Source organism: Bactrocera dorsalis, chromosome 3, assembly GCF_023373825.1.
Source record: "Bactrocera dorsalis isolate Fly_Bdor chromosome 3, ASM2337382v1, whole genome shotgun sequence".
Lineage (NCBI taxonomy): Eukaryota > Metazoa > Arthropoda > Insecta > Diptera > Tephritidae > Bactrocera > Bactrocera dorsalis.
The window spans coordinates 89548117-89573817 of NC_064305.1; the positions used below are offsets into that span (position 1 = coordinate 89548117).

The 25701-nt window shown below is 36.4% G+C and overlaps 1 protein-coding gene across 1 annotated transcript; it reads right to left on the bottom strand.

Annotated features, from left to right (window-relative positions):
- Positions 1-8356: 8356 nt before the first annotated feature.
- On the bottom strand, positions 8357-23366 carry LOC105225485 (uncharacterized). Its single transcript, XM_049451784.1, has 11 exons — positions 22242-23366; positions 18844-19061; positions 17492-17637; positions 16942-17380; positions 15157-15294; positions 14498-14644; positions 14180-14308; positions 12641-12714; positions 8785-8885; positions 8586-8701; positions 8357-8508 (listed from the first exon to the last, which is right to left on the bottom strand). Exons 1-11 carry the CDS (start codon positions 23147-23149, stop codon positions 8396-8398), a joined length of 2529 nt encoding a protein of 842 aa, XP_049307741.1. The 5' UTR covers positions 23150-23366; the 3' UTR covers positions 8357-8395.
- Positions 23367-25701: the final 2335 nt, after the last annotated feature.

The following is a 25701-nucleotide window of genomic DNA, read 5'->3' on the forward strand; positions in this document are numbered from 1 at the left end:
TTCATTGTCATTGTATTGTCGTAACCATTCCATACACCCACAACTCAACTGGTGGCTACCTACAGCGAAACGTTCAAGCGACACAAGCCTTTTTTATTTGTATTCCCTGCACGCAGAGACTCTCTGTTGTCACGCAGCGTGTGATTGCTGGCATCTTCTGCTATGAAGTGGTAGATGACTTGCATCTCCGCTCTTCTGGGATCATTATTGTTCAGACAATTTCTCATTCAATTGTCTGTTTGCATATTGCCACCGTCACTTGGGTGTCTTATACTCTTGTCTGTGCATTTGCAAGGCTAGACGTGTTTGGTTGGATTCTAGGTATCGCATAAGCACCTTTGCCGCCAGTTTCACATTTATTACAAGAAATTAATTGTGCTGTTGAGCACCCTTGGAATTTGATCTATGCCTTTTTTGACATGAGACCGCTCAATCATTAAAACGGTAAATGAGCTCTTATTCATTTGAAGCAACTCTTCATTTGGCGCTGTGGCTTTTAAATCTTTATTAGTGTCATACAAGTATATTCGACATAGGTTTAGAAATAACTTTTTTTTATGATATCTTGCGCACAAATTTTCTTCTTTTAAAAATTATTCTGAGTCTTTGTATTAACTATTCCCTATCTTATTATATTATGATGCTCCCAGATGTTAAATAGTACTGTAATATCCAACCATTTTTAAGAAAAACGCGTTTAAAATTTCACACTAGTGCTTTGAAGTGCCCGAGCTCTTTTTGTTATTTGTCGAATAACTCAAAAACTAATCATCGGATCAATGTGGAAGTTTCAAAGAATATTTTTAAGATATTACACTAGCGAAAATGCAAAAAGAAAATTATTTTTTGAAAACTCGGACTACTCCTTACCCCTTAAGTGTATGGAGTAGGTAAATCAGGGTACTTTCAAAGGAGAACAAAGGAAGTATGTAATTATTATATGTATCTGCTGTATTGTTGCCACTGCTAGAGACATCAGTTGCCAATTCTGATACGAATAGAGACAAAACGGAGGCAGGTGCTTTCGACAAACTTCTGCTATTCATATAAAGCGCAAACAATCAAGCAAACATACACATGACTACAACTATAAAGTATGTTATGTGCACTCATACTTGTATGTTAAATAAACGATCTCTACTCATACACACGACGGTGTCTAGAAAAGACCTCAACATGCAGATGAATAAAATATTCAACTTTAAACACTCCTACTGGGTATACTTTTGTGAAATGGGCACTTATGCGGTTACAACACTGTATGGACGTCTGTCGGTTTATATTGTTCAGTTGCTTGTTTGCTTGGTCGCCTATTTGTAGGCAATGTTCTTCAGTATGAATGAAAAGATGCGGAAATGGACTTTTGAAGTATAACAAAACTTTATATTTATATATATATGTATATGTATATATGTACATGTATAACATTCCCTAATACAAAATATACTTATAGCCGCTATACTAAAAGCAGCAAATTGCCAGCATTGCGAAGACAGAAAATTCTTAGTCATTTCTCTTAGGGAAACCGGGCTAATATGCGACGGTATATATGCATTCGCATACGTACATAATTAAGACTCCATTTGACCTGCGCTACTTAGCGAGTTGATAAATTATTACAAAAGTTGCTCTAAACGGTACTATCTGTTGTGTTTTATCTTTATAAATGAAAATTTAATAGACATTATAGTTACCACTGTTCCCCCAAAATATATTTTTCAAATTTTTTTTGAATAAAATAATGTTTATTACTGCATGTTGGGCTACCCTCAATGGTAAAGCTTTTATTAGCAAATTGATCAAGTTAATGAAATCACAGCACCAAAATATCCACATATTTCCTTAATGCCACCTTTTGGCCAACTTCACGAGCCTATGGCTTATTAGGCCATTATTAAAAAAGTTGGTTTAATGGCATCGCCTTCTGGCGAAAATATTCATTGGCCGAAGGCGGCCGTGCTAAGAAACAAGGTGTAAGCGCCAAAAATGATGCAAACAAATGAAGGCGCCTGTGTTTCGCACCCCATGGACTTTTTATTGTATGTACACGGGAGACAAAGGTTATGAATAAGCATTACTTATTATTAAATAATGAAGAAAAAAGAAAGAAAAGAAAGTAAAACGCAGCAAGTATTTACAGATATAAAATTAGGGAAAATGGAAGATATGCAAAACAAGCTTGTTTTTGCTTTACACACAAATATAGGTATGCCAGAAGGAACCGTTTTACACGAGGCAAACATTTTTAGCCGAAAAATACTTAAACGGTAGATAAGTACAATATGATTATATACATATATGACAATAGCTATGACTATCTGCTTTATCTTTAAAATCATCCTACGTTTTTATATCGTTTTGTTAATTCGAAAAACAACGCTGTTTAGACAGCTACTTTGTTCTGACAGTTGCTCTAATTTTGGCGACATGACAGTCAGACACCAACACTTAAAAATGAAAGTAGTTATAAAACTGCAGTTCGAAAATTGTTTGCACTCATTTCCCAACGCTGTGCAGGAGTTGGTTCAACAAAGTGCTCATGCAGCAATGCGAGTGGCTCTCAATGGTCATCCATGCCTTAAAACTCTCAAGTTTACTCGGGCCAACTCAGCGTGGCATGTACTTGACGCAACCGCCTTCCTTGCAGCTTGACCAAACGCTCTCAATAACTTTAGAGGACTCTGCGCTGGTTCTCGCTTTTATGACTTGCACTATAATATATTGAAATAGGCCACAAGAAAGCTATTAGTACCAACAAAAAAAGAATAAATGCAAAGGCATGCTGAGTGGACTACAAATTTGCCACGAAATGGAAACAACAAAACACACACAGCAGCTGTTGCATTCAAACTTAGCCGAGAGAGCTAAATAAAACTATTATTTTAAGTGTCTCCTTACACTTTTGTTACATGGTTACTTCCACTTTTTCAATTGCATTGGCTGCTAAAGGCGGCGTAAAAAATAATTATCATAAGTTTTTGACTCTGCAAGTGAAAGATTTAAAGTTCGAAGCTCACACAATTACCCTTCTTCAGTCCATGGTTCGAAAAGGAAAGAAGAAACAAACTTTTCCACTTTTATGCCTCCTTTGTGGGTCAGATTTCTTATCTTTGTCTCTGGAAATGAAATAGGAAAGGTTAAAGAACTTGTTTGAAAAAGTTTTGTGTTCACAGTTACTACATAAATACCGTTCCTTTGGACTCACATTATGCCAAATCTGGGCTTTGCAGTACGCTGGCGTTTAGCAATCGGTGAGTAGAATATTTAATTTAAAAATTGAAGCTCATATCTACAAATACAAGTAAAGATGTCCAAATACCGATTGTAAATTTGGATATGAAAATTAATTTGCAGTAATGTGCTTATGCACTTTTTTCCTTCGAAGTTAGCCATTGTTGTTGGTCAGTTGAAATTCTTTGCGCACACAGTCAAAGGTACGCGCAATGGTGAAATAATTTCAAAAATTTCCCGACGCGTACTTGCTCCTCTAAAGGCTATGTCCTATAGGAAATATGGAATCGAACCATAGCATATATACATATGATTTGCAACCAACAACAAATGCTTTCATGTCCGACTCATAATTACATTTTCGAATACATATTTTTATGAATCACAAAGAAAAAAATTCGATAGTTGTTGGCACATTCAATAGAGGAGTAATATAAATTTTAGCAAATTTAATAGGATTATTAGAGCAACACTACATATGTTTGGGAAATATTTATGTATAAATACACTTGCTTTTGTTTATAAAATAAAACAGTTTCTGCAAAACATAGAAATTTATACAAAAACAGGCTGTGAATTTAAATAATTTGTTTAATTTTGAACAAATTACTCTGTCGCAACCATTCTCTGCTACTTGTTACTTAATGTATTATTATTTTACCAATATGTGGTGGCACTTTATAAATACTCTGTGGACACTTGTGGAGCTTAGTTAACTAATTATTGCATTTTACGTAATTCTAAATGTTGCCAACTGTTTTTTTCTTATATATCGACATAAAATATAACACATTTTTTATATTCTAATCAACACTAATAAAAAACTGACAGCATCACATGTCGACCATGCAGCCAAACATCACGAGACATTGAAATATATCTACAGATGAAAGGGTAAACCGCCAAAGGCACGAAGTATAAAAGGAGATAAAGAATGAAAGAAGAATTCTCTAAAGAAACACATAAACAACAACAAAAAATTAGACAATGGTCTCATAAGGACAAACGACCAAGCACAAATTGAGCACGGAGCACACCAACAATCACAAGGTGCGTGAGAACAGAGAGTCACAGAGTTCAGGGAAAAGAAATAATAAAATTGTAAAACAAAAGAACTGCCATAAGATTTAAGTTACGATGCTCTGAAGTGGTTGCGACATGGCTATGCAAAAAAGCATTTAACCTTGTCACGGTTAATTAAATGTTGTTCATATGTTCTGATATTGGCGTATGTTCTTACGTTTAAAACGTACTGAAGACGCAAAATATGACATTTGCGTTACTCCATGTACTGAAGTGAATTGCTTTCAAGAAATTGCTTTTTGTACACAAAATTTCACTTCAGAAAATTTAAAACTGCATGATCGAAGCATCAATAATTTTACCCAAACATAAAAAGGCCAACCGCATTGGTATAAATTTTATTGCCCACAATTTCGATATTTTAAAACGAAACTATTCAATTAAACAAATAACAAACAAATCCCATAAATTCCACCGCAATTATTATATAAAGACCGCAATAGCTCCGCTGGCTGCAAAAACTAGTCAAATTGCAATCAATATTTACAAGCAAAACAAACCGCTAATGTGGTGAAACCAATCGAATTTCAAATCGATATTTATACCGTAAATAATCTTTTTATTCAACCGAAATGGCGAAATTAGTTTGTAATTCAAGCGTAAATGCGCATAGATACACAAAACGTATTAGTTAAAAGGTAAATAATGAATAACTAATACATTTGATATTATTGGTTGTAGCTCCAGTTACATATGTCAACTATTCGCATTTGCTTAGTAGAATGGGATTTTCATTAAGCGCGATATTACTCATACACTCCGCGGGCACCAGCGTGAGTTATGTGTACACTATCATCCCAACCAGACACCACACAACAAAATATTGTAAATTGGACAAAATAAAAGATTAAAGAAAAACAAGTAAACATTACAAAAAATATAAGATAACAAGTAGAGATAAAGAACATAATGCAAATGCATACAAACATGTTTTGGTCCTTATGTTTGACTATAATGATAACCCAAACATTATCGGGTAAACCCCACAGTCATGTTTGTTTGCACTCAATAGAAAATAAGATTACATTTTACAAATATTGTATTTCATAAGAAAATAAACAAAACAAAGAAATAGATTAAGAAAATTGTAATCACTTTAGTAGTTATATAAGCAGAACATAACTTGAAACATCAGAGAATAAAATATAATATCATAGAAATAACATCATTGGCATTTTTATTCCTCCGCTCGAAACAAACCTAAAACTCGTGCTTTTGGTCATAGCAATTTCCTTATAAAAATTTTGACATATTACATTTCAATGCAATTTACTAATTTTTTTTTTGTTGCAAATTGTTTAACTTAATATTTATTTGGAGCAGAGCGTGAACGAACGTCTATTGATATAATAATCTTTACATATAAAAAATCAACTCAGCAAAAGTTCATACTTCCTAATAAATCCTAAGCACTCCTAAATTCAAATATAATGCCCTGAAACCCTAGCAATCCTTTTGTTCAAAATTCAGTAAAATAGAATTGCATTTTCTATTCACACTTCTCCAGCCATTTCCGTTTTTTGTGCTTATTTTTTGTCGCTGGTTACTGTGGCCCAACACTTCCTCTACTTGTTAAATAACTTCCAGAAACGTTCTCAAAACTTTTACTGCAACAAATTAGTGATGCAGACAAAAGAAACAAAGAAATTGCAATTTAGTAAACAAACAAATAGAAACACAAATAGAAACTGCGAACAAAATCAAAAACGGGAAAACAAAAGGGTAAATGTACGGAACCATAATCGAACTCACCATATATCAAGAGCATAAATGTATAACAAACTCAATCGAACAGGAAAATTCGCAGGAAGCGGAAATAAATATTAAATAAATGATTTAGATATGTTCATCCAATTTTTTACTTCAAAATTTTACGTGAAAATTTCAGAAAGGAAAGTTAAAAGCATTTTCCACAGTATCACATTTGCCCTGCACTGTCCTTGAAATCCCCTAAATTCATCATTCTAAAATTATTTTCCATCATAAGGCGTGTTCTTCAAATAACTAGCAGTGGTAGCTAATGCTTCCAGTTTTAAGCATTTAATTTGAATTTCCAACTAATTTATTCAGAAGTATTTGCTGACATAAATATTCAATTAAATGTAAATCAGCAATGCCGAAGGCGCGACTATGGCCGCCATCATTAAATTTGAGGTTAGACGCTCTTCACTACCTAAGAGTTGTGTGGCAAGGTATGGAATGCACGTCGAAATGCTAAAGACAGCACACTCTTTCTGCTATTTTAATCAACCCACGCTGATGAATTAAATTCATAAAAACAGCCTTGAAATTATCGCTCTATCTCCTTCTCTCTTAAGTTGAGGTGATGGGTAGAAACGCAGTAATCACTCGAAGTATTAGCAAATATTAAAATTAATAAATTAATTTTTTTCATGAAAATCACGATATTTTATTATTTATTTTATGCGCTCCCATTCTCAAATATTTTTAAATATATTATAATGCTGTAGGATCGTTTTGTCCGGTCATTGTATTGAATATAGCTTATTCTTCCTATACTTATTATTGTAAAGGGTGATTTTTTAAGAGCTTGATAACTTTTTTAAAAAAAAAACGCATAAAATTTGCAAAATCTCATCGGTTCTTTATTTGAAACGTTAGATTGGTTCATGACATTTACTTTTTGAAGATAATTTCATTTAAATGTTGACCGCGGCTGCGTCTTAGGTGGTCCATTCGGAAAGTCCAATTTTGGGCAACTTTTTCGAGCATTTCGGCCGGAATAGCCCGAATTTCTTCGGAAATGTTGTCTTCCAAAGCTGGAATAGTTGCTGGCTTATTTCTGTAGACTTTAGACTTGACGTAGCCCCACAAAAAATAGTCTAAAGGCGTTAAATCGCATGATCTTGGTGGCCAACTTACGGGTCCATTTCTTGAGATGAATTGTTGTCCGAAGTTTTCCCTCAAAATGGCCATAGAATCGCGAGCTGTGTGGCATGTAGCGCCATCTTGTTGAAACCACATGTCAACCAAGTTCAGTTCTTCCATTTTTGGCAACAAAAAGTTTGTTAGCATCGAACGATAGCGATCGCCATTCACCGTAACGTTGCGTCCAACAGCATCTTTGAAAAAATACGGTCCAATGATTCCACCAGCGTACAAACCACACCAAACAGTGCATTTTTCGGGATGCATGGGCAGTTCTTGAACGGCTTCTGGTTGCTCTTCACCCCAAATGCGGCAATTTTGCTTATTTACGTAGCCATTCAACCAGAAATGAGCCTCATCGCTGAACAAAATTTGTCGATAAAAAAGCGGATCGAACCGAACACTGATTTTGGTAATAAAATTCAATGATTTGCAAGCGTTGCTCGTTAGTAAGTCTATTCATGATGAAATGTCAAAGCATACTGAGCATCTTTCTCTTTGACACCATGTCTGAAATCCCAACGTGATCTGGTTTATCTCGAGTGCTTGTAGGAAAAAATCACCCGTTATATGTATGGGGCCACCATGACAGGTGGCACAAGCAAAAGTTTAACCAAAAGCTTCTGCATAAATTGTAATTATATTCTTCACAGATAGCACTATCGAGCAACAAAACCGCTAGAAGGTATTGAAGCAACGGCATGTGATATAAAGCGGTCAAGTTCACATACACATACTCACACAACCTATCATCAACTACAGTCGAGAAGAAAAAATAAAAAAATATATCTCCGCATACAAGCTTGTATGCGATTAGCTATCTGAGCGTGGCGATAGAAATGCGCGCTTATAACGGTAGATGACACCATTTACCAGCTAACTTTGTTGCCCTCTTTGAGGCAATGGCAACCGATAAATTGTGATTTTTAATTAAAAAAGGTGGAACTGTAAAACACCTCCTGTATGCTCAACTAGCACACATACAAATGAAAGTAAATAAACATGAAACTGCAGCTACAAGCGCGAAACGGACACAGCAAAGCGAAAAACAGCCATAAAAACCCTTTCGACTACAACAAAGCCAATAAAGCGTATGTGATGCTCAGCAGTGACTGTTACATTCAACGCCATTCACTTTTGGATTTTTTATTGTTGTTTTTTGTTTTTTTTGTAAACTTGTTACCACATAAACTCACCTTGGATCTGGGCATTGCTCACACAATGGACATTCACTTTCCGGTGGCCGCTGTCCATAGAATTTAATTTCCTTTCCTACATATGGTATCTCGCTGTTGGGATCTTGCGCTGCAAATAAAAGACACACAATGTTTATAGCCAATTTTCCAAGCCCTTATGGGCATAAATCTGGTTAGCCAACTTACGCGCAATTTCAAAGTTGACCATTGTGGCGTTCATTTCATTGCGTGCCACACAGTAGTAGTAGCCGAAGTCGTCTTTCCTCAAATTCGTGATGGTCAAACGCATTGTTGTCTTGAAACTGGATGGTTTGAGAAATATTTGATCATTTCGCTTCACAGTTCTTATTATTTATACTAAATTATATAGACATGCAATGAGTACCTGTCAGTGTATGTCTCGATTTGGTATTTATCGCCCGGATCTAGAGTTTTTCCATCGTAAGCACGCTCCCAATACTTGATTGCCTCAGGAAATGCCTCCACCTGTAACACAAAAGTCACTTTAATCACATCAACGAAACATCAAAAAGATTTTATTTATACTTCAAAGACACTAATTTTCTCCTAATCTTTTCGACTGTTGTCAAAATTAAGCTGTGTAAAAGAATAGCTTTCATTTTCTTTAGCTTAAAAAGTGAACATCGCAAAATTTTCAGGTAATAAATGACATAAAGTTCTCACAGTAAGGTTTAAATTCTAAGCCCCAGCCACATATGTGACTAATTAAGATTTCCCTGTCATAGCAATAAACCACCACTTGACTCAAATGAGTTTGAGCATCATTTACAGTTCTCAGCCTCACTTGCTTCATCTCAAATAAGACATAGAACAAATTCCAAGGTAGTACTTTACTGCACAATTAATTTTATTTCTTGTAATAAATGTAAAACTGGCAGCATTGGTGGTTATGTGGCACCTCCGACCATACAACATAACACGTCGGGACATCAACGTGCGCCGACGAAAGGATAACACTCCCAAGTGACGAAAAATTAGACATACATGACAACAATTGAAGGGAAAGTTGAGCCGAGGGATGGCATAATCTTGGAAGTGTGAGTAATTCACGAATTGAACCAGACAAGCGAGTGCCTCCGAGTGTAGAGCAAAGAAATAATCAAACGCGTGTGTTGCTTAGATGCTTTGCTGTAGGCGGCCACCAGTTGAGTTGTGAGTGTTTGGGGTGGTTGCGACAATGCTCTGTCAATAAAGCAGTAAGAAAATATCCAACCCTGTCAGGATTAATTAAATTTTCTTCAGGTATTCTGAAAGTAATGTGTGCACTTCTGTTTGAACTTATTTATAGCCACGGCGTATGTCATCTCAGAAATTTTCTGAGGAATTAGCTAGTTAGGATATGGATTAAATGACTTTTCATTGACAAAGTTTTATAGTCTCAAAGGGAGAGTAGACAGATAAGTATCGAATTGCCTGCTTTGCTTACAGCAAACCATCTATTTTGGTGACATAACCCTACGTCTAAAGACTTGACGTTGCAGGATATAAAAGGTCTTACGGTAAATATGCAACGATATACATAAATGTATGTTATACAAGTATGTGGCAAGTGAAACACTCCACATATATTCATGTAGACACAACCATTATTGTTGCACCCTTTACACTGTCCCCATCACTTTGGTTTGGTATGTGTGTTGTCGGCTGCGATATCATTTCTCTCTCGTCTTAATTTTACCTTTGTCATTCTGTTTTTATGTTTGCTCAAGTTGTCAACTTTTCTGCACGTTTTTGTAAGGTTTGTTGTTGTTGCTGCTGTTGCTATGTTGATGCTGTCATTATGGCTATTAACCTTTCTTGTTAAGCGTGCTGGTAAATTGGCTGCATCACTTAGCAAAGTGGAAGCATGCGTTTGTTTACTTTTTGTGAGCTTTCACTCGTCTTTCAGAAGCATTCTAGATGATTTCGAATGGAGAAAAGTGAGACTTTCATTCTCATTGAAGTGTAATGCTGCACTGCCATGGTGCGGAGGTTATGTAAGAGATTTATTTGTATAATGAAGTGCGAGTGGAAATCAGTATAATCACTTAAAAAATTAGGCTAATTAAAAATCTAGAAATTGTTTTTGATAAGGGTGCTGAATCATACCTCGGATTCAAGTATTTTTTGCTACAGAATTTTTGCTTTTAAGATTGAATCAAAACCATTTCATAGAGCTCCTCATAACAAATGTAATATACAACCTTTTCTTCTAATATGTAGCCTTATGTAAAGTATAAGACCAAGAAAGTCTACCAAGATATCATCGACAAGCTTTGCTGATTTCGTCTTTAACAAAAGGTATTTTTAAGTCTTTGTGGATTTCAAAGCTGCTTATATACCAAGAAGTAATTACAATGCTTCTTAAAGTCTTAGATTGATATTTTTTGGAAAATTTCAATGTTGGATATACTCGCCGTACCCCATTACTGCATTGCATATGTCCGTACTGGTTTAAGGATTGACGTGTAGAGTCTAACTTTATTTTCAAGACCAAATTGTGATCGCGAGCTTAAAAAGGACTTATGACTCGAAAAGTTTGTCTGGCGGTTTTTACCATATTCCAGTTTCCAATAGAGTTACGGCTACAGCATTGTCAAAAATGTCGTAGAAGTATTTTGGAAGTCTACTTTATCCCGAACACAAGTATTTGAGAGGCAGCCGCTTCTGGTAATGATCATAACCTCGCAAAAGTTAAAGAAATGGTGTTTTAAAAACGGCATATTGGTAGTAGAGATAGAGCAGAGAATCTCCACATCTCTTATAGATCAACTCAAAATATTTAGGTTAAAGTTTCGGGTATGAAGCGTGTCAGTGTTAGTTAGCTTAGAACCACAAATTCATTAAACGCATCATTACTGGAGACGAAACGTAGCTTTATGAATACTATCTCAAAACTATCTAATAACCTGCCGAAACCGAAGAAATTCGCTGAATATCATACTAGTCGAGGCTTCAAACAAGTGTATTGGAAATTGGCATGCTTGTATTGAATTTGAAAACGATAATAAAGACTTTTGTAAAATAAGTAAAAATGCAGTTTTTCAGTCCGAGTCAAATTTGATCATATTGTAAGGTCGAGCAAAATAAAATACAATATTTCACCAAAAGCAAATACGTATATTATTTTTACTAAAAGTAAACAAAGAAACCAATAATTCCGACAAATTAAGTTTAAATATACGTAAAAAGAAAAAATAACTACAAAATATAGTGTAAGAATAGAACATAAACAAACCCTCAAATTAAACGAAAAACACACAATTCCCACAAAATCAACCAAAATTATTTTATAATGACCGCAATAGCGCCACCTACGGCCAAAACTAATCAGATAACAATCAGATGCAAAAAAGCAGCGCTAATGTGCTGAAGGCAACCGAATTTCATGTTTATATTTGCGCTGTAAATTAGCGCTAGACTCAACCGTAAATGCGGAATTAGTTTGTAGTTCAAGCGTAATTATGCATGGACAGACAACAGATATTAGTTGGAAGGTAAATAATGCATAATTTAATATTTGTTGTTGTTGCTGGAACTATTTCACTAGTTTATTTTAACGGTATTTTCATTTAGCAAAGTTTTTGCTTGCCTCGTTACAACCTAAATGAGCGGACTTTTCTGCTTTCCAGTTTTTATAGTTTGGAATAAATATGAAATAAAATACAAATTAAGCTTGTAGCTATTATATAACAATTAAGGGATTACAAAGAAATGAAATTAATACCGCTCTATGCGTTTTTGTTGCGGAATTAAACAAATGTGAATTTAAAATACAGAAGGGAATTTAATCCGTAGCTTATACATGAGAATTAATATGAAGAGAAATGAAAAGCATTCAGAGTGAGAAATTAATGTGTCGATAATGGCAGTACCCAAAGCAAAAATTAGCTTTATTTGCAAATAAACAAAAAACATCCTTGAAAAAAAAATTTGGAAAAAATATATATTTGCCTCGACCCTTGTTGCTCGCCAGCTTCTCAGGTTTCATCTAAAACATATATATTCCAACATATATACCAACATTCCCAAAAGTTGTTGATTTAAACACCATAAACTTTGCAACGTTCTTGTGCATTTAACCCTATAGTAAAATGAAAAGTAGTGCAATTTTCTTTTCTGTCTTCCTTTTTCCACTTCTGACATCAAATATTCAGCATGCGACTCATATTTCTTTTCGTTTATGGCAAAATATTTATTCACTAGAAAGTGTTAATATTTTTCTACATTGTCGTACTCACCATACATTCGAGCGTTGCACTCTGTCCGTACTCAGCATAAATCATTTGTCGGTACACGGCAATCATTGGCGAAACTGTAAATGGAAAGTGTATAGAAAGGAAAGAGAGAATTTATATTTTAGTTAAATAGATTCATGCACAGCACGTATGTATGTACTAAAAAAATATGCTTTATATAAAATAAACAGGAAAATGAAAAATATTCGTTTAAATTTATGGCAAAAAGTGAAACGCTTGGAAAATATGGAATTTTTTCAAACGGTTTTACTTTTTCCATAGATTGCATTTTTCGCACCGATATTTTGCTTTTTACTAGTAATTTATTTTTCATTAGAATTTTACATGACTAGATGTTAGGGTGGTCATTGAGCTGCTGCTATATATATTTTTTTCATATGATCAAATTTGAACCGGACTGTCAAAAAACAACATTTTCAAGTATTGTACAAATCTCAATTATCGCCTTCAAAATAGGATTCGAATGTTTAATCTAATTTTTCATCCACTTCCTATAAGCCTCGGCTGGCATGGCCGTCAGTGCCTTCTACGAATTTTGGTTCATTCGCTTTCACCGATTACTTAGTGCCACTTAAATACCTGTGTTTCTGATAAAGTAGACTCTCTAACACATTTCTGTCATATTATCGACGATTCCCTAACCCTGATTCTATAGGAAACACAAAATTTTTGGCGAACTACTTTTTTTAATGGTAATATTTGGTAGTCGAAAAAGTCTTTTCGTATTTTGTCAATATATGTGGTGGTTGTCACACATATTTTTGATGACTCGGCAAACACTAGGAGAGCTTGGCTGGGAAGTTTTAATGCATCCACCATATAGCCCTAACCTTGCTTCATCCTACTACTGTTTGCTTCGGTAAATGCAAAACTCTCTTAATGGAGTAAAGTTGGCTTCAAAAGAAGCCTGTCAAATTACTGGTCGCGGTTTTTCGGCAAGAAAGTTTTACACTGATGGAAAAATGTCAAAAAGTGGTCGACCAAAATGGTACATATTTGGTTCATTGAAGTTTGATTAGAAATACGAAAAGACTTTTTCGACTACCAATTGCAATTAATACCAAATGAAACATAAAAGACCCTTTAAAGAACTCATGATATTATAGTTACTCCGAACATTTGATTAAAAAACCTATGAAACTGGGATAATAAACTTTCTTTGCAAAGTGTCACACCCTAATTTCTACTTCGCATGGCATACTAAACAAATATTGTTGAATTTTTTACAACCAACGATATAAGTGAATGAGCGAAATATGTCTATTAAGCTTTTTAGCTCTTAATGTGCTCACTTAGGAAAATTTAACTTATTAACTTGAATTAATTAATAAAAAATTACAAATACAAATTGATTGCCAGTAATACGGTTCATAAAAACTTTCTTTTAACTTCAATTATAATCCATTAATAATATATCCACTATTTTTGAGTCAACTAAAATATACTGCTAATTAACTGTTCGTAAAAGTTAAAAATTAAAATATTTACTAGAAATAGCTCAACACCCAAAACTGTACTTACAGTGAACCTGAATGAGGAAGGTGGCATTCGCGACTGGCACCAGACCGTTATCCGCATAGCACGTGTAGGCAGCCATTTGATGCCGAGTAATGTTCGTGAATTTCAAGTAAGGCCCGCTAACTGACGACACTGAAATGGACAACGATGAAATACTTGGTATTAAAGCACTATCTCTATAATATATATAAGAAATACTATATATAGAATAAGCACATGTAATGAAGTTAGCTGTTGACCAGCGGCAATTTCGCGTAAATCCCCACTTAAAATAGGCTTTTCCACAATAATGAAAGCGTTTATAAACTCGATTATACTTACTTTCAACGCCGTTAATATTAATTGTGCGTCCGTCGTCGCGTCGCCACTCCACATGCGGCATCGGATTGCCGCTGGCGGCGCAGCTCAGATTCAAAGTCTTGCCCTCCTCGACGATTACGAAGCGTTCTATGTGCGGCGTATTCAAGTCTGCAAAGGCAACATGAAATTATTATGTAATATCGAATGAACTTCTTTGATAATTAAGTAGCTTAAAAGCTATTGTGCACTTGTTTACCGCAAATATTGAGGCGATTAATTAATTGACACAAAATATGTAATACTATATATACAAAATTATTGAGCAGTCTACTTAATATATCAACGACCGCAATATAACAATTGTAAAGTGACGTCTTGAAGGACAACATAATTGTTAGTATTGACTTTGTGAGCGTTGGTGTGTGTACGAAGGTACAATTAATAATAGATAAGCTTAAAATATAAATTGTTTGTAATCAACTGCGCTTTGAAATAATTAGTAATCACTGAATGTATAATCAGCTACTTATTACTTGAAAATGAATAATTATATGTCATTTGTTATTGGAATGCAAAGAAATTTATTGGGTAAAGAGGTTACTTATATACAGAGGAAGGATTAAGAAACTATCTAACTGCACCAGAAGTTGGATAATAAGACTAATTTTATAAATACTTACCCGCAATTGATGGTGGAATGAGTAAGTCATTGGAGAAACTGCCATTTAGTAACTGCACTTTCCATGCGTTAATTCCAGGAATTCCTGGCGTTCCATCCTTTCCGGATTTTCCTGGCCGACCACGAGGTCCAGCAATACCTGCAGGTATAAATAAATAAATTATTTTTTATTAAGAAGTAAAGTTGAAAAGAAATTTTTTAACTTCTTTAATTTTTAAACACAAATTGATTAGATTAAGTTTGGTTAGGTCGAAGGGTTGAACCCTTCGCGGGATTTCACTTGAACAGCTTTGAATCTTAGTACTTTGTGATACCAAAAACTTCCTAAAATAAATCATTAGATCCACATAGATCGGCGAAGCGTTTCGAGCTTATCAAAAATGTGTCAAGGCGGTTAATATTATTCCCAGCCATTTCGACCATTTGACGGAAGATGTACATATATAACGAATTATTTCAATCGCAGTCTGGAAAAACTGGGCAGTAAAAGAGATAGTGGCACCTCCACCTTACAACTAAAGTGTCCGGCAAAATATTTAGCCGTGCCGCCTATTGGATAGTGTTCAGTCTGAACACCTGTCATTTCGGTGAGATCGATTTAAGAGCAAGTAGTTCAGGGCACCTCTCGCGGTTCAGGACTCAAAGACAAAGGTGTTAAACTGGATTTAATCCATTTATATTGCTACAAATTGAATGGTATGCAGCATGAAAATTCAACATTAAGAAAAAATTTTCAGCAGTATTTTCTTTTTATGTTGAATAAGTCATCTTCGCATAATAAAACTAGATGAACAGCTTCGGCAAAGCTTTAATCCAAATTACAATTTCCATTCACTCCCCTAGCCACTTCTTTTTCGGTAGCATATTTTTAGTAGCCATCAACACTTCTTCAAATTGGAAAGAAACTTTCGGCCAGGTTCTCAAAACTTTTACTGCAACAAATCAGTGCTGCAGACGAAAGAAACGAGGAAATCGCAAAACAAGGAACAAATAAATGCAAACACAAACAGAAACTACTCACAAATGCAAATAAAAGGGATAAACAAAAGGCAAACTGTAAAGAACAATAAACGAACTCACGATGTACCAAGCACATAAGTGTACAACAAGGACAAAAAAACATTAAACTTATATTGCAGAATATGCAAGGCGACGGAAATAAATTAGGGCAAACTAAGAAAAATAGCAAAGGAGGAAGTGCCCTAAATTGCACCTTAAAGAAGTAGCCACTTCAAATACTGATTTTGGAGAACTCCGCAACACCCGGCAATAATTCTAAACAAATAACGGAAAAAGTAATTTTAAAGGACTTTAGTCGATGTGCAGGTGAGGCTACTCGCCTTCGAAAACCTTGCTATTCGTCTGTATGAAAATGTGTAAATACTCAATGAAAGTTCGGCAAAAGTTGCCAAATCATGAGATAGACTCACCTCGTTCGCATACTTGTGAAATGGTAACGGATTTTGTTGTTGTAGCAGTGACTGAATCAGAATGATAAGCGAAGCAAACGGAAATCATCTGCTTTCAAATGCAGATGAGAGCTCGAAATGAAAACTCGGCAATTCGAAAAAAAGTTTCAACGAATGGAGCATGTACAGCGTACAAGCAACCGTGTACATATTTATAACTTTATGTAAGTACTTTGGAAGTCTTATTATTTCAGGAGGAATTTTATAACCAATATCTCAAACTTTAGGTGTTGTACATGCCTACTATGAACGTTTTAATAAAAACACATGTTTACTCGTACAATAAAATATTGTAGTTAAGAGCTGGTATAACATACCTTTTAATCCTCTCTCTCCTTGTGGTCCCTGAGCTCCCTTCGGTCCGGGTGCACCATCTTTGCCGTCCTTGCCATTTAGACCATCTCGCCCATCCAAACCGGGTAGACCATCTTTGCCAGGTATGCCGTCGGCACCAGCACGTCCTGGTACACCATCTAAACCAGGCTCACCTGGCACACCATCACGTCCGTCGAGACCAGCACGACCGGGTATGCCAATATCACCTTTCGGTCCACGTGGCCCGATCGGGCCATTAGCACCATCAACTCCCCTTGGCCCTGGTAGACCAACATCACCTCGATTGCCCTTCGGCCCTGGAATTCCGGGCAAACCCGGTGGTCCTGTTGTACCTTTGGGACCTACCGGACCCGGAGGACCTTGCGGCGCAGGCGGACAATAGTCTTGGGTGCCTTTGCAGAAACCAGTTATGATTTTTTCCTAATAAATGATAAATTTACAAAATTATTTTCCTGTTATGAGTCAAAACTATCTCTGCATTTAAAAAATGTAAAAAACATTCATCTTTTAACTGTAAATACTCTCACTTACCGGCACTCGACAGTAGGTATTTAAGTAAATCCACTCGTCACCGCCGGGCGCAGCTCCTTTCAGTCCTGTACGTTTGCGTATTTCCTTATCCTGCTCTTCCAGCACTTTGCGGTGATCCGGGTTGAAAAACTCGATAAAAGGATCGGCTAAAGAGAGAAAATCAAACCAATAAGTGAGTTCAACGAGACTTTAAAGGTAGTAATTGTAATTGTAATGCACAACATTCAGTGTTACTGCAAGCAAAAAGGTGTAAATGGAAGAGCACAGATATGAAACCACACTCACGGCAGCGAAGGATTCCAGCTACCACAGTGTGTGTGTGTGCTTAAGCACCGGCTGGACAAGAAATCAGAGAAATGAAGCTGCAAAAAGAGCTTTGCAATAAAATTACGAGCTGAAATTCAGCTCCAGCCTGATGATATTGAATATTTTAAGCATTCGTTAACACAGTATTATTGCTGAGCGGATGATTTCGATGCCAAGAAGATTAATGAGTTTCCCCTTCAGAAAATCACAGTCGTTCAGTTCAACTATTTATTGGCGATGCAAAGTTATACAGTTTACTTTAAGGATATGCGAAGTTGAGTAGAATCGAAAGGATAAGGAGGCAGTCTCTACAGTATATCTCATATTGACGCACGTGCTGATTAAGAAGTGAAGTTAAGAAAAAATTATGGCTCATATTTCTGTAATTATACTACCACACATTCCATTATATTATAACAATTTTTTAGGATCCTGAGGCTTTTAAACTTTATTCGAGGTGTGTTTTACACCACTTACGTAGCTAAAGGAATTGTACAACATTGCGTATACGTAACTTCTATGAGACTGAAAGAAAGCATACTGTAAACTGTATACTTCAAACATATACTACCTTAGATTATTTCTAACTGTCATCAACACATTCATAAACTGAGAAAGCCACGTGCCCCACTCTTGCAAAGGATTCAAGCTCAGAGCAAGGATTTTGCAGTAAGTAAGTTTCTATGACTGTAAAGTAATTTTAAGCATTTGATCATAAATACGAGGTGTGTTCAAAGAGTATCGCGAATTTCGAATTTTTTGTATATGAATGAATTTAATATGAAGAATTAATGTATATTCTAGACCTTATTAAATTTTCTTAATAGAAAATAAAACAACAGTAGCACACAAAAAATTTTGTTAAGTAAATAAAGCTCCATCCAGAAAAATACCCATAAATAATAAAGGCAAAGGTAGAGCAAGCGTGAAATAAAATAAATAAATAACATTTTTCATTTGCATAGCGCATCGTTATCAACACTTTGATTCCCCTGAGCGTCTAACGAACCCAGCAAACACTTTTTCAACGCTTTCAGCGAACTTACATTGCATAGCAGCCGGCGAAGAAGTAATATCACGACGTACTCTTCTTGCCACACGACCCGTACTGCCCTGCACCGCAGCGGTTTCTGCGGCATTCGCGGTCGTTGAGGTGTCTGCCACGTGTCTGACATGTCCAACATATTTGCGCTCATTTCTCACCAGCGTTCCATCGTCAGCCAGCATCGTTGCTGTCTTTTCTTCTGCCGTCGCTCGAATCGTGCTGCAAAAGGAGATGATAACAAGTTAAATAAATAAAATTATAAGAAAATATTTAAAGCATTTTGTCAGCAGTTGAAGTAGTTCAGTAAAAGTCGTCGTTAAGTATGATGTGGAAACCGGCGCATGAAAAGTGACATTTGAAACCGTGATACACATTTCTTTCGAATACTGTTTAAATGCTTTGGAAACTTGCAGAAAAATCAGTTGAAATTTTGGAAGCCTACATAGTTCCAAAATTTGAATTGTTTTAGCCAATGTAAATATATTGAAAATTCAGGATATGATTTGAATACTTTCAACCTTAATTTGTGCTAAAACGTACGAGTATTTGCAATCAAATTTTATATCGATTTTTGATTTTCTTGTCATTTACTTGCCCTATCATCAACAGTTTGTCCTAAACCTTCAACTATACTTGAAAATTCTTAAACAATTCCCTTATCATCTACTTTCAGCACTTTAATTAACCTCTTCCATAACTTGTCTTATGGAAATTACATGCTCTTTCAATTACGATTCCAGCAATTGCTTCAGTTCCCAAATATTTAATTTAAAATTCCAACTAATTTATTCAAAAACATTTGCTGGCATAAATATTCAATTAAATGCAAATCAGCGTTTGCCAAACTGCCGAGACTTCGCCTATCGCCGCCAGTAATAACGTCGGCATCAATGTTGAGGTTAGAAAGGCGCGTGACTGCCTTAGCTGTATGTGGCAAGCTGTAAGGTGTGTGCAAGGCAAATATTGCGTCATTCATTTGGCGTAAAATGTGGGTAAACGGTTTGGCCTTGAACTTGCCATATACAAAGAACAACACGCACTTTCGACTATTTTTAGATAAATGCGTGGAGGATTTTACAATACAAATAGTTTAAAAGTTATTGGGTTAGAGGTCACTCTTTAACTTTCTCATAAGGAGGTGGCTGAGACCAGAACACTAACAACTTGGCATATTAGAAAATATATTACAGAAATTATATACGGTATTTCATCAACCTCAAATTTTGAGATTATCTTTAGAATTTAATATTGTATAGAAGTACGTAAGGAAATATCGTTTGATTCAAAAGTTTTTTTGAAGCATGGGTCGCTGTGTGTGTTTCCAATATGTGATTGTTTGTTCATCTGGTGTAACCAAGTCGAAAGCGTGTAATACTTTGTGTCCCGGTTATATAGGGTTTTTCAATAGGGACGCTTCAGTAAGGTCTGCCATTTTCTCATGGGAAGAAATACAATCCAACAACGAGTCCTTTTAATTTTACTACCGAAACTTGGAGTAAATGGCCTCAACTGTAAGAGCGCTACGTCCAATTTATGGTCGTCACAATCGTCCTATAAAAACTACAATTGAGCATCTAGTGGAAAAATTTGAATCCAAAGGTAAAGTACCAAATGTTCCCGAGCCAATGACACAAAGAAGTGCCCGTAGTGTCGAGAATATTACTGCCGCCAGCGCATAAATTGAGGAAGACCCAAATCAGTCTCTCATAGGTCGTTCTCAATCGTTGGGCATCTCTGCGACGTCGTTGTGGTGAATTTTGCGAACAGATCTTGGTCTACATCCTTACAAGATCAAATTGACTCAAGAACTGAAGCCATTTGACCACCAAAATCGTCGTATGTTCGTGAATTAGGCTTAGCACAATTATTCGGATTTTCATCGAACAATCATTTTCAGCGATGAGGCTCATTTCTGGCTGAATGGCTTCGTCAATAAGCAAAATGTGCGTTATTGGTCAGCCAGCAATCCATACGTACTCTATGCCTCACCATTGCATCCCGAAAAAATTACGGTTTGGTGCGGTTTATGGGCCGACGGCGTCCTTCTTCTGTGATGATCAAGACCAGTATGTGGTTCCAACAAGATGGCGCCACAAGCCTCTCACGAAATGTCCCAGTCAATTGGTTGCCTCGGTCGTGCGATTTGGCGCTGTTAGACTATTTCCTGTGAGGCTATGTCATTCCTATGGTCTATGCTAACAACCCAGCGACGACTTCTTACGAATATCTAAGGTGAAATTGCAGCAATATCGGTCAATTTGTGCTTAAAAACCGACGAAAATTGGGTTCAGCGTCTGGACAAGATGCAAAGAAATCGACTTCCAAACATAATGGCATCGAATGTTCTTTCACAGAAATAAGGAATTTCATTGATATCCCAAACCGTTTTTGTTTTATTAAAAAAAATTTTAGCGAAAAACCCGTTAGTTATATAAAATATTGGTGGATATCGGTAGGGATTTGTGATTCTGTAGCGGTACGAATATCTGGTCTAGCATTCTTTTTCGGCTTCACTTTTTCTATGTCATTTCCTTAATGGTATTTATGAGTTTAAAGGATACATATAATATATTGTTGGTAGTTTGGCTTCGAGGTCTGCTAGAGTAGACCCTTTTATGCCGATATGATTGTAAAAAGTAGAAAACACAGAACTTCCATAACTCGAAGTTCTACATAATTCAAACTCTTGAATTGACAGTAGAAGTCCAATTTTATACAAATTTACTTGCATAACTCGAAGTCTCTCTTTTTTTGTGGATTTTGGAGATGTACGTTATAAAAGTTCAACTATATATTTTATAGTTTTGTCATAATGGCTTAACTTTTACTAGAAATATGCAAAAAAATCAATTTTTTGTACGTACATAAACGACTCCCTTAAAGACACTAGTATGCTTGCAAACATAAACTCCAACCGAAATTGCTTTTCTGATGGCTATTTTTGCCATAATAACCTGACGTTCTTAGAACTGACGTTACACTAAGTGGTTCTTACAATGGTTGCTACTAGGAGCTAAAAGCCTCCAAGGAAATATTTTCTGCTTTTTATAGCACACAAAGCAGACTTCCTCGTCAGTCAGTCATTTTCCCAGCATTAATTTCTCATTTGCCACCCACAATATTGATAGCTTTTTAATAAGCCATTAGCAGTACCGACGGACAACCAACGTCACCATTGATACAACACCTGCCACGGGTAAACATCAAATTAGTCACGCTCAAATATCTCTCACGAAATGACCGCCAGATGCCTCAAACACCACAGCTGGTGCCTGGCAGCGCCTGCCCTAAGTAGGCGATTGTTGAGTGTGGCAAATGCAATTAATCATCGCCTGCGGAATGAACTCACCTGGGCAGCGATGAGCGTTAAATTCAGTGGTGTTCCAGTTCACTACTTACCGTTGCTGGTAGCTATGGATCGGCTCAGCTCCACCAAACACGACATTGTGTCCGCTTGTTGCTTGTTCCTTTCGTTTGCCCTCCCGCTGGTCTAGTACTTGCGAAACTATGCCGCGCAGCACATGCTCCGATGCGAGCAGTTCACGTTGAAATTGCTCCCGGAATACAGCCAAATTTAAATGCGCATCTGTCGGCGTCATCGCCATCGGCATTTTGCTATTGATTCTCGCGCTTTTGTTGCTGGCGACGGAGTGTACATGCGAGTAGAAGAGCACCGACAGTGTGGCCACGGCCAGAGCGAGGGTACCTAGGCACATATACACCGCATACAATGACGTAGGTGGCGTCGCATTTGGCGTTGAAGGCGTGGGCGGGTTAAACTTGGTTGTGATCGTGGATGCGGCCGTCGATGCAGAACCGTATAAACTTTTATTCACGGAATCGCATTCACAGCGGCAGCCAGAGTGGGATGTTGAAAACGCGGAGGCCTTCGAATGTAGCTGGCGGCATTCAACATTTGAAAGCGCGTGTTGGCATTTTTTACATTTCGCCGTCGATTGCGATTCCTCTGCCACTGGCTTTGTTGCAATTTTGGTTTTCGCAGCGGCTGTCATTGTCGTGCTGACGGCTACAAAATCGAGCAACATATCGTCAATGAGATTGGCCGTCGAACTGGACGTCGAGCTAGCCGCCGATGCCGTTACATCAACTGACGGTTGTGTTGCGGGTATTGTCGTCTCTGCTTCCGCCTGTGTTCCACCTTCCGGCATTGTTAGACCACCGCCGTGTATAGTCTCTGCCCCATCGTCAGCAACTTTGGTAACAACAGCTGCCGCCGCGCGCCTTTTGTTCTCCTTTTTGCGCCTTTTGGCCGCCTGCCCATTCATTTGATTTATTGCCACAAACATTTTCGCGAACTAAATTCCTTTTCCAGTTTCAATACAATTCGTTCAATTTTTATTGTAATGCTTATGTTGTTGTTTGATGGCTTGGCTTTAGGTGTGTTATTGCCGCAGTTTAACTTTGTGGCACTTTTTCAGTCTCGTTCTGATTTGCTTTATCGAAGCGGTCGGTGAAAGAAGTTTTGCAACAGTAAATAAACTGAAAATAATTAGAATCAATTTTAGTAAAAATATCTCAAATTCAATTAATAGTTCTTTATTAGCAAGCATTATTTAAATGCACAGTTATTTAAACTAACTAAATTTATTTAAGAAAAAAGCTCTTAATCTTATTTGTAATCATCATTAACCATGAAATGTCTAGACTAAAATTTTTAAGAATCGTATTCGAAGGAATTTCATAAATAGAATTTATTCCTCACAAAATGTTGGGTAGTCGAAAAGTCTTTTCGTATTTTGTCAATTGATGTCGTTCCAGTCATATATCTCCAGTGCTACCAATCGTCATAATAAAGCCAAGTAGTGTGGTAATGCTAAAGTAATGCAATAAAAATGCAATGCAATGCAAAAGAGAACTTCCGAAATCAATAAGGATTGTCACTGATTAAATACGTAGTGATGAATAAAAAGAATACCTCAGCTTTTAATGAAAATTCACTTGCCATTTGCGCTTTTAAGCCACTGGTATTTGCATGCCATGACTGCGGAAGGCTTCACACCTTCGCAAGAGCCATTCCTTTGGCATTCTTAGTCGAGCGAATCAAGTGTGTTACATATGTATATACTCCCGCCTCACTCTCACCGGATATGTACTATGAATACACTGAGAGCTGCTGTGGCTTGCAATTGCTGGCAACTATGTAGCTTCGAATTCTTCAATAGTAGAAACCACGCTGTTTCGAACGCTCACGGTGATGGAATTAAAAGGCAAAAGTGCCAGGGTGTCACCAAGTAAATCGATGTCAATGAGAACTCAATCAACTGGAAATGAACTATTCAGGCGAGCATTTGCGGTGTGTTAGCATATTTTCGGATTACTATATTTCTAAGTTGACATGGACTATAAAGTATAGCGTTACCTATAAATGAAAGCATAATGGGACCACACGACTTAGATGAGGGTGAACAAAGCAAATATTATTAAACACTCTTCGAATTTTATTTTGGCGAATGATTAACTAAAGCCTTAGTTAGCACAGAAAGATCAGATATTGCTTTGAATACAGTATGTATACCGACGAACCAAAAAATTACCTTAGCCTCTTTCTTTTTCGAAACTTTATCGAAAAGCTCCATGCTCTTAAAATATTAGCCTGAAAACCAAATAAGTCAGACCTTAGTGATAATGGAAAACTGAAATTCTCCTTTATATAAACTTCCTCCATTTTCCTCTTCCTTTTCAGCAGCTTTTTATTATAATTACCTCAAAATATTACGAAGGACGTGCCATTTGGCCAACGTTCCCAGCTATTATTGCTTAATTAAAGCAAACAAAATCATATTTCCCTTCATTTATACAACAGTAAAAAAAGCCGTAGAGAAGAGAATTTCCGCATAAAATAAACGCCAACAAGGTTTTCGAATTGTCAGTGCTGCGGTCTCGCAGGCGTTTGTGCAATTCCAGGGAGGTGGTCCTGCGGAGTAGCCAATATCATTATTCAGCAGCCATAACTCACAACAAATATTTCCCTAACCTTCGGCTCGTATTATTATCGTGCTGTGCATAACAATGCGGTTGGCCAACGATTCATTATTATGATCTTTGATATAAAATATTTGTTTACACCAGTGGTTATGGTGGTTTTCTCTTCGCACGAAGTTCGCATCATCGCCTTTTGAATGAATGGTGTGACTTTATGAACATAAAATGTAAATACCTATAGTATGCGAGTTCATAGTCAACTTTAAAAGTGATGGTACAAAGAATTTCAATGCGAGATATTATTTCTGAAAACTTTTATTTCGTACATATACAAAATTTTAGAGGCTGTACTGCGGATATTTGAGATATTTATTAACACAATTTTAATTTCCAGCCATCTTATATCATTTTATATTTCTGTATACTGTACTCGCTTATGCACATTCAAATAATATAAATTAAAAGCAATTTTCTCCTTAAAATGCCACGAGATATACCAAATGATGAACAATTTCTCAATATTCGAAATTCCTCGTCCGCATTTGACGCTCTCGCAGAAAACGCTGACGCAAACGTCAACGTTTAAGAGTGATGATTATTAAGATTTTTTATTGATGACACCGCCCAAATAGCAGCTGAAAACGCCCATACGACTTCAATACCACAACGAAACAACCTCAATAACAAAGCGGTTGTTTACCACAGAGCTTGTCGGCCAGCCAAAGAACTTGAGGCGGTAAAGTGAAAAACCCCCGCTACAGCTCATTTGCACTTGTGCAATGTTTCCACTCGATCGCAAAATATTTTTATCTTGTCTTTTTTATCGTTTTATTCCATTTCTTACTGTTTGGTGTATATCTTTCCTTTTTCCCGATTTTTTCAGCATACGCAGCATCACGTGTATTCCAATTAAGAA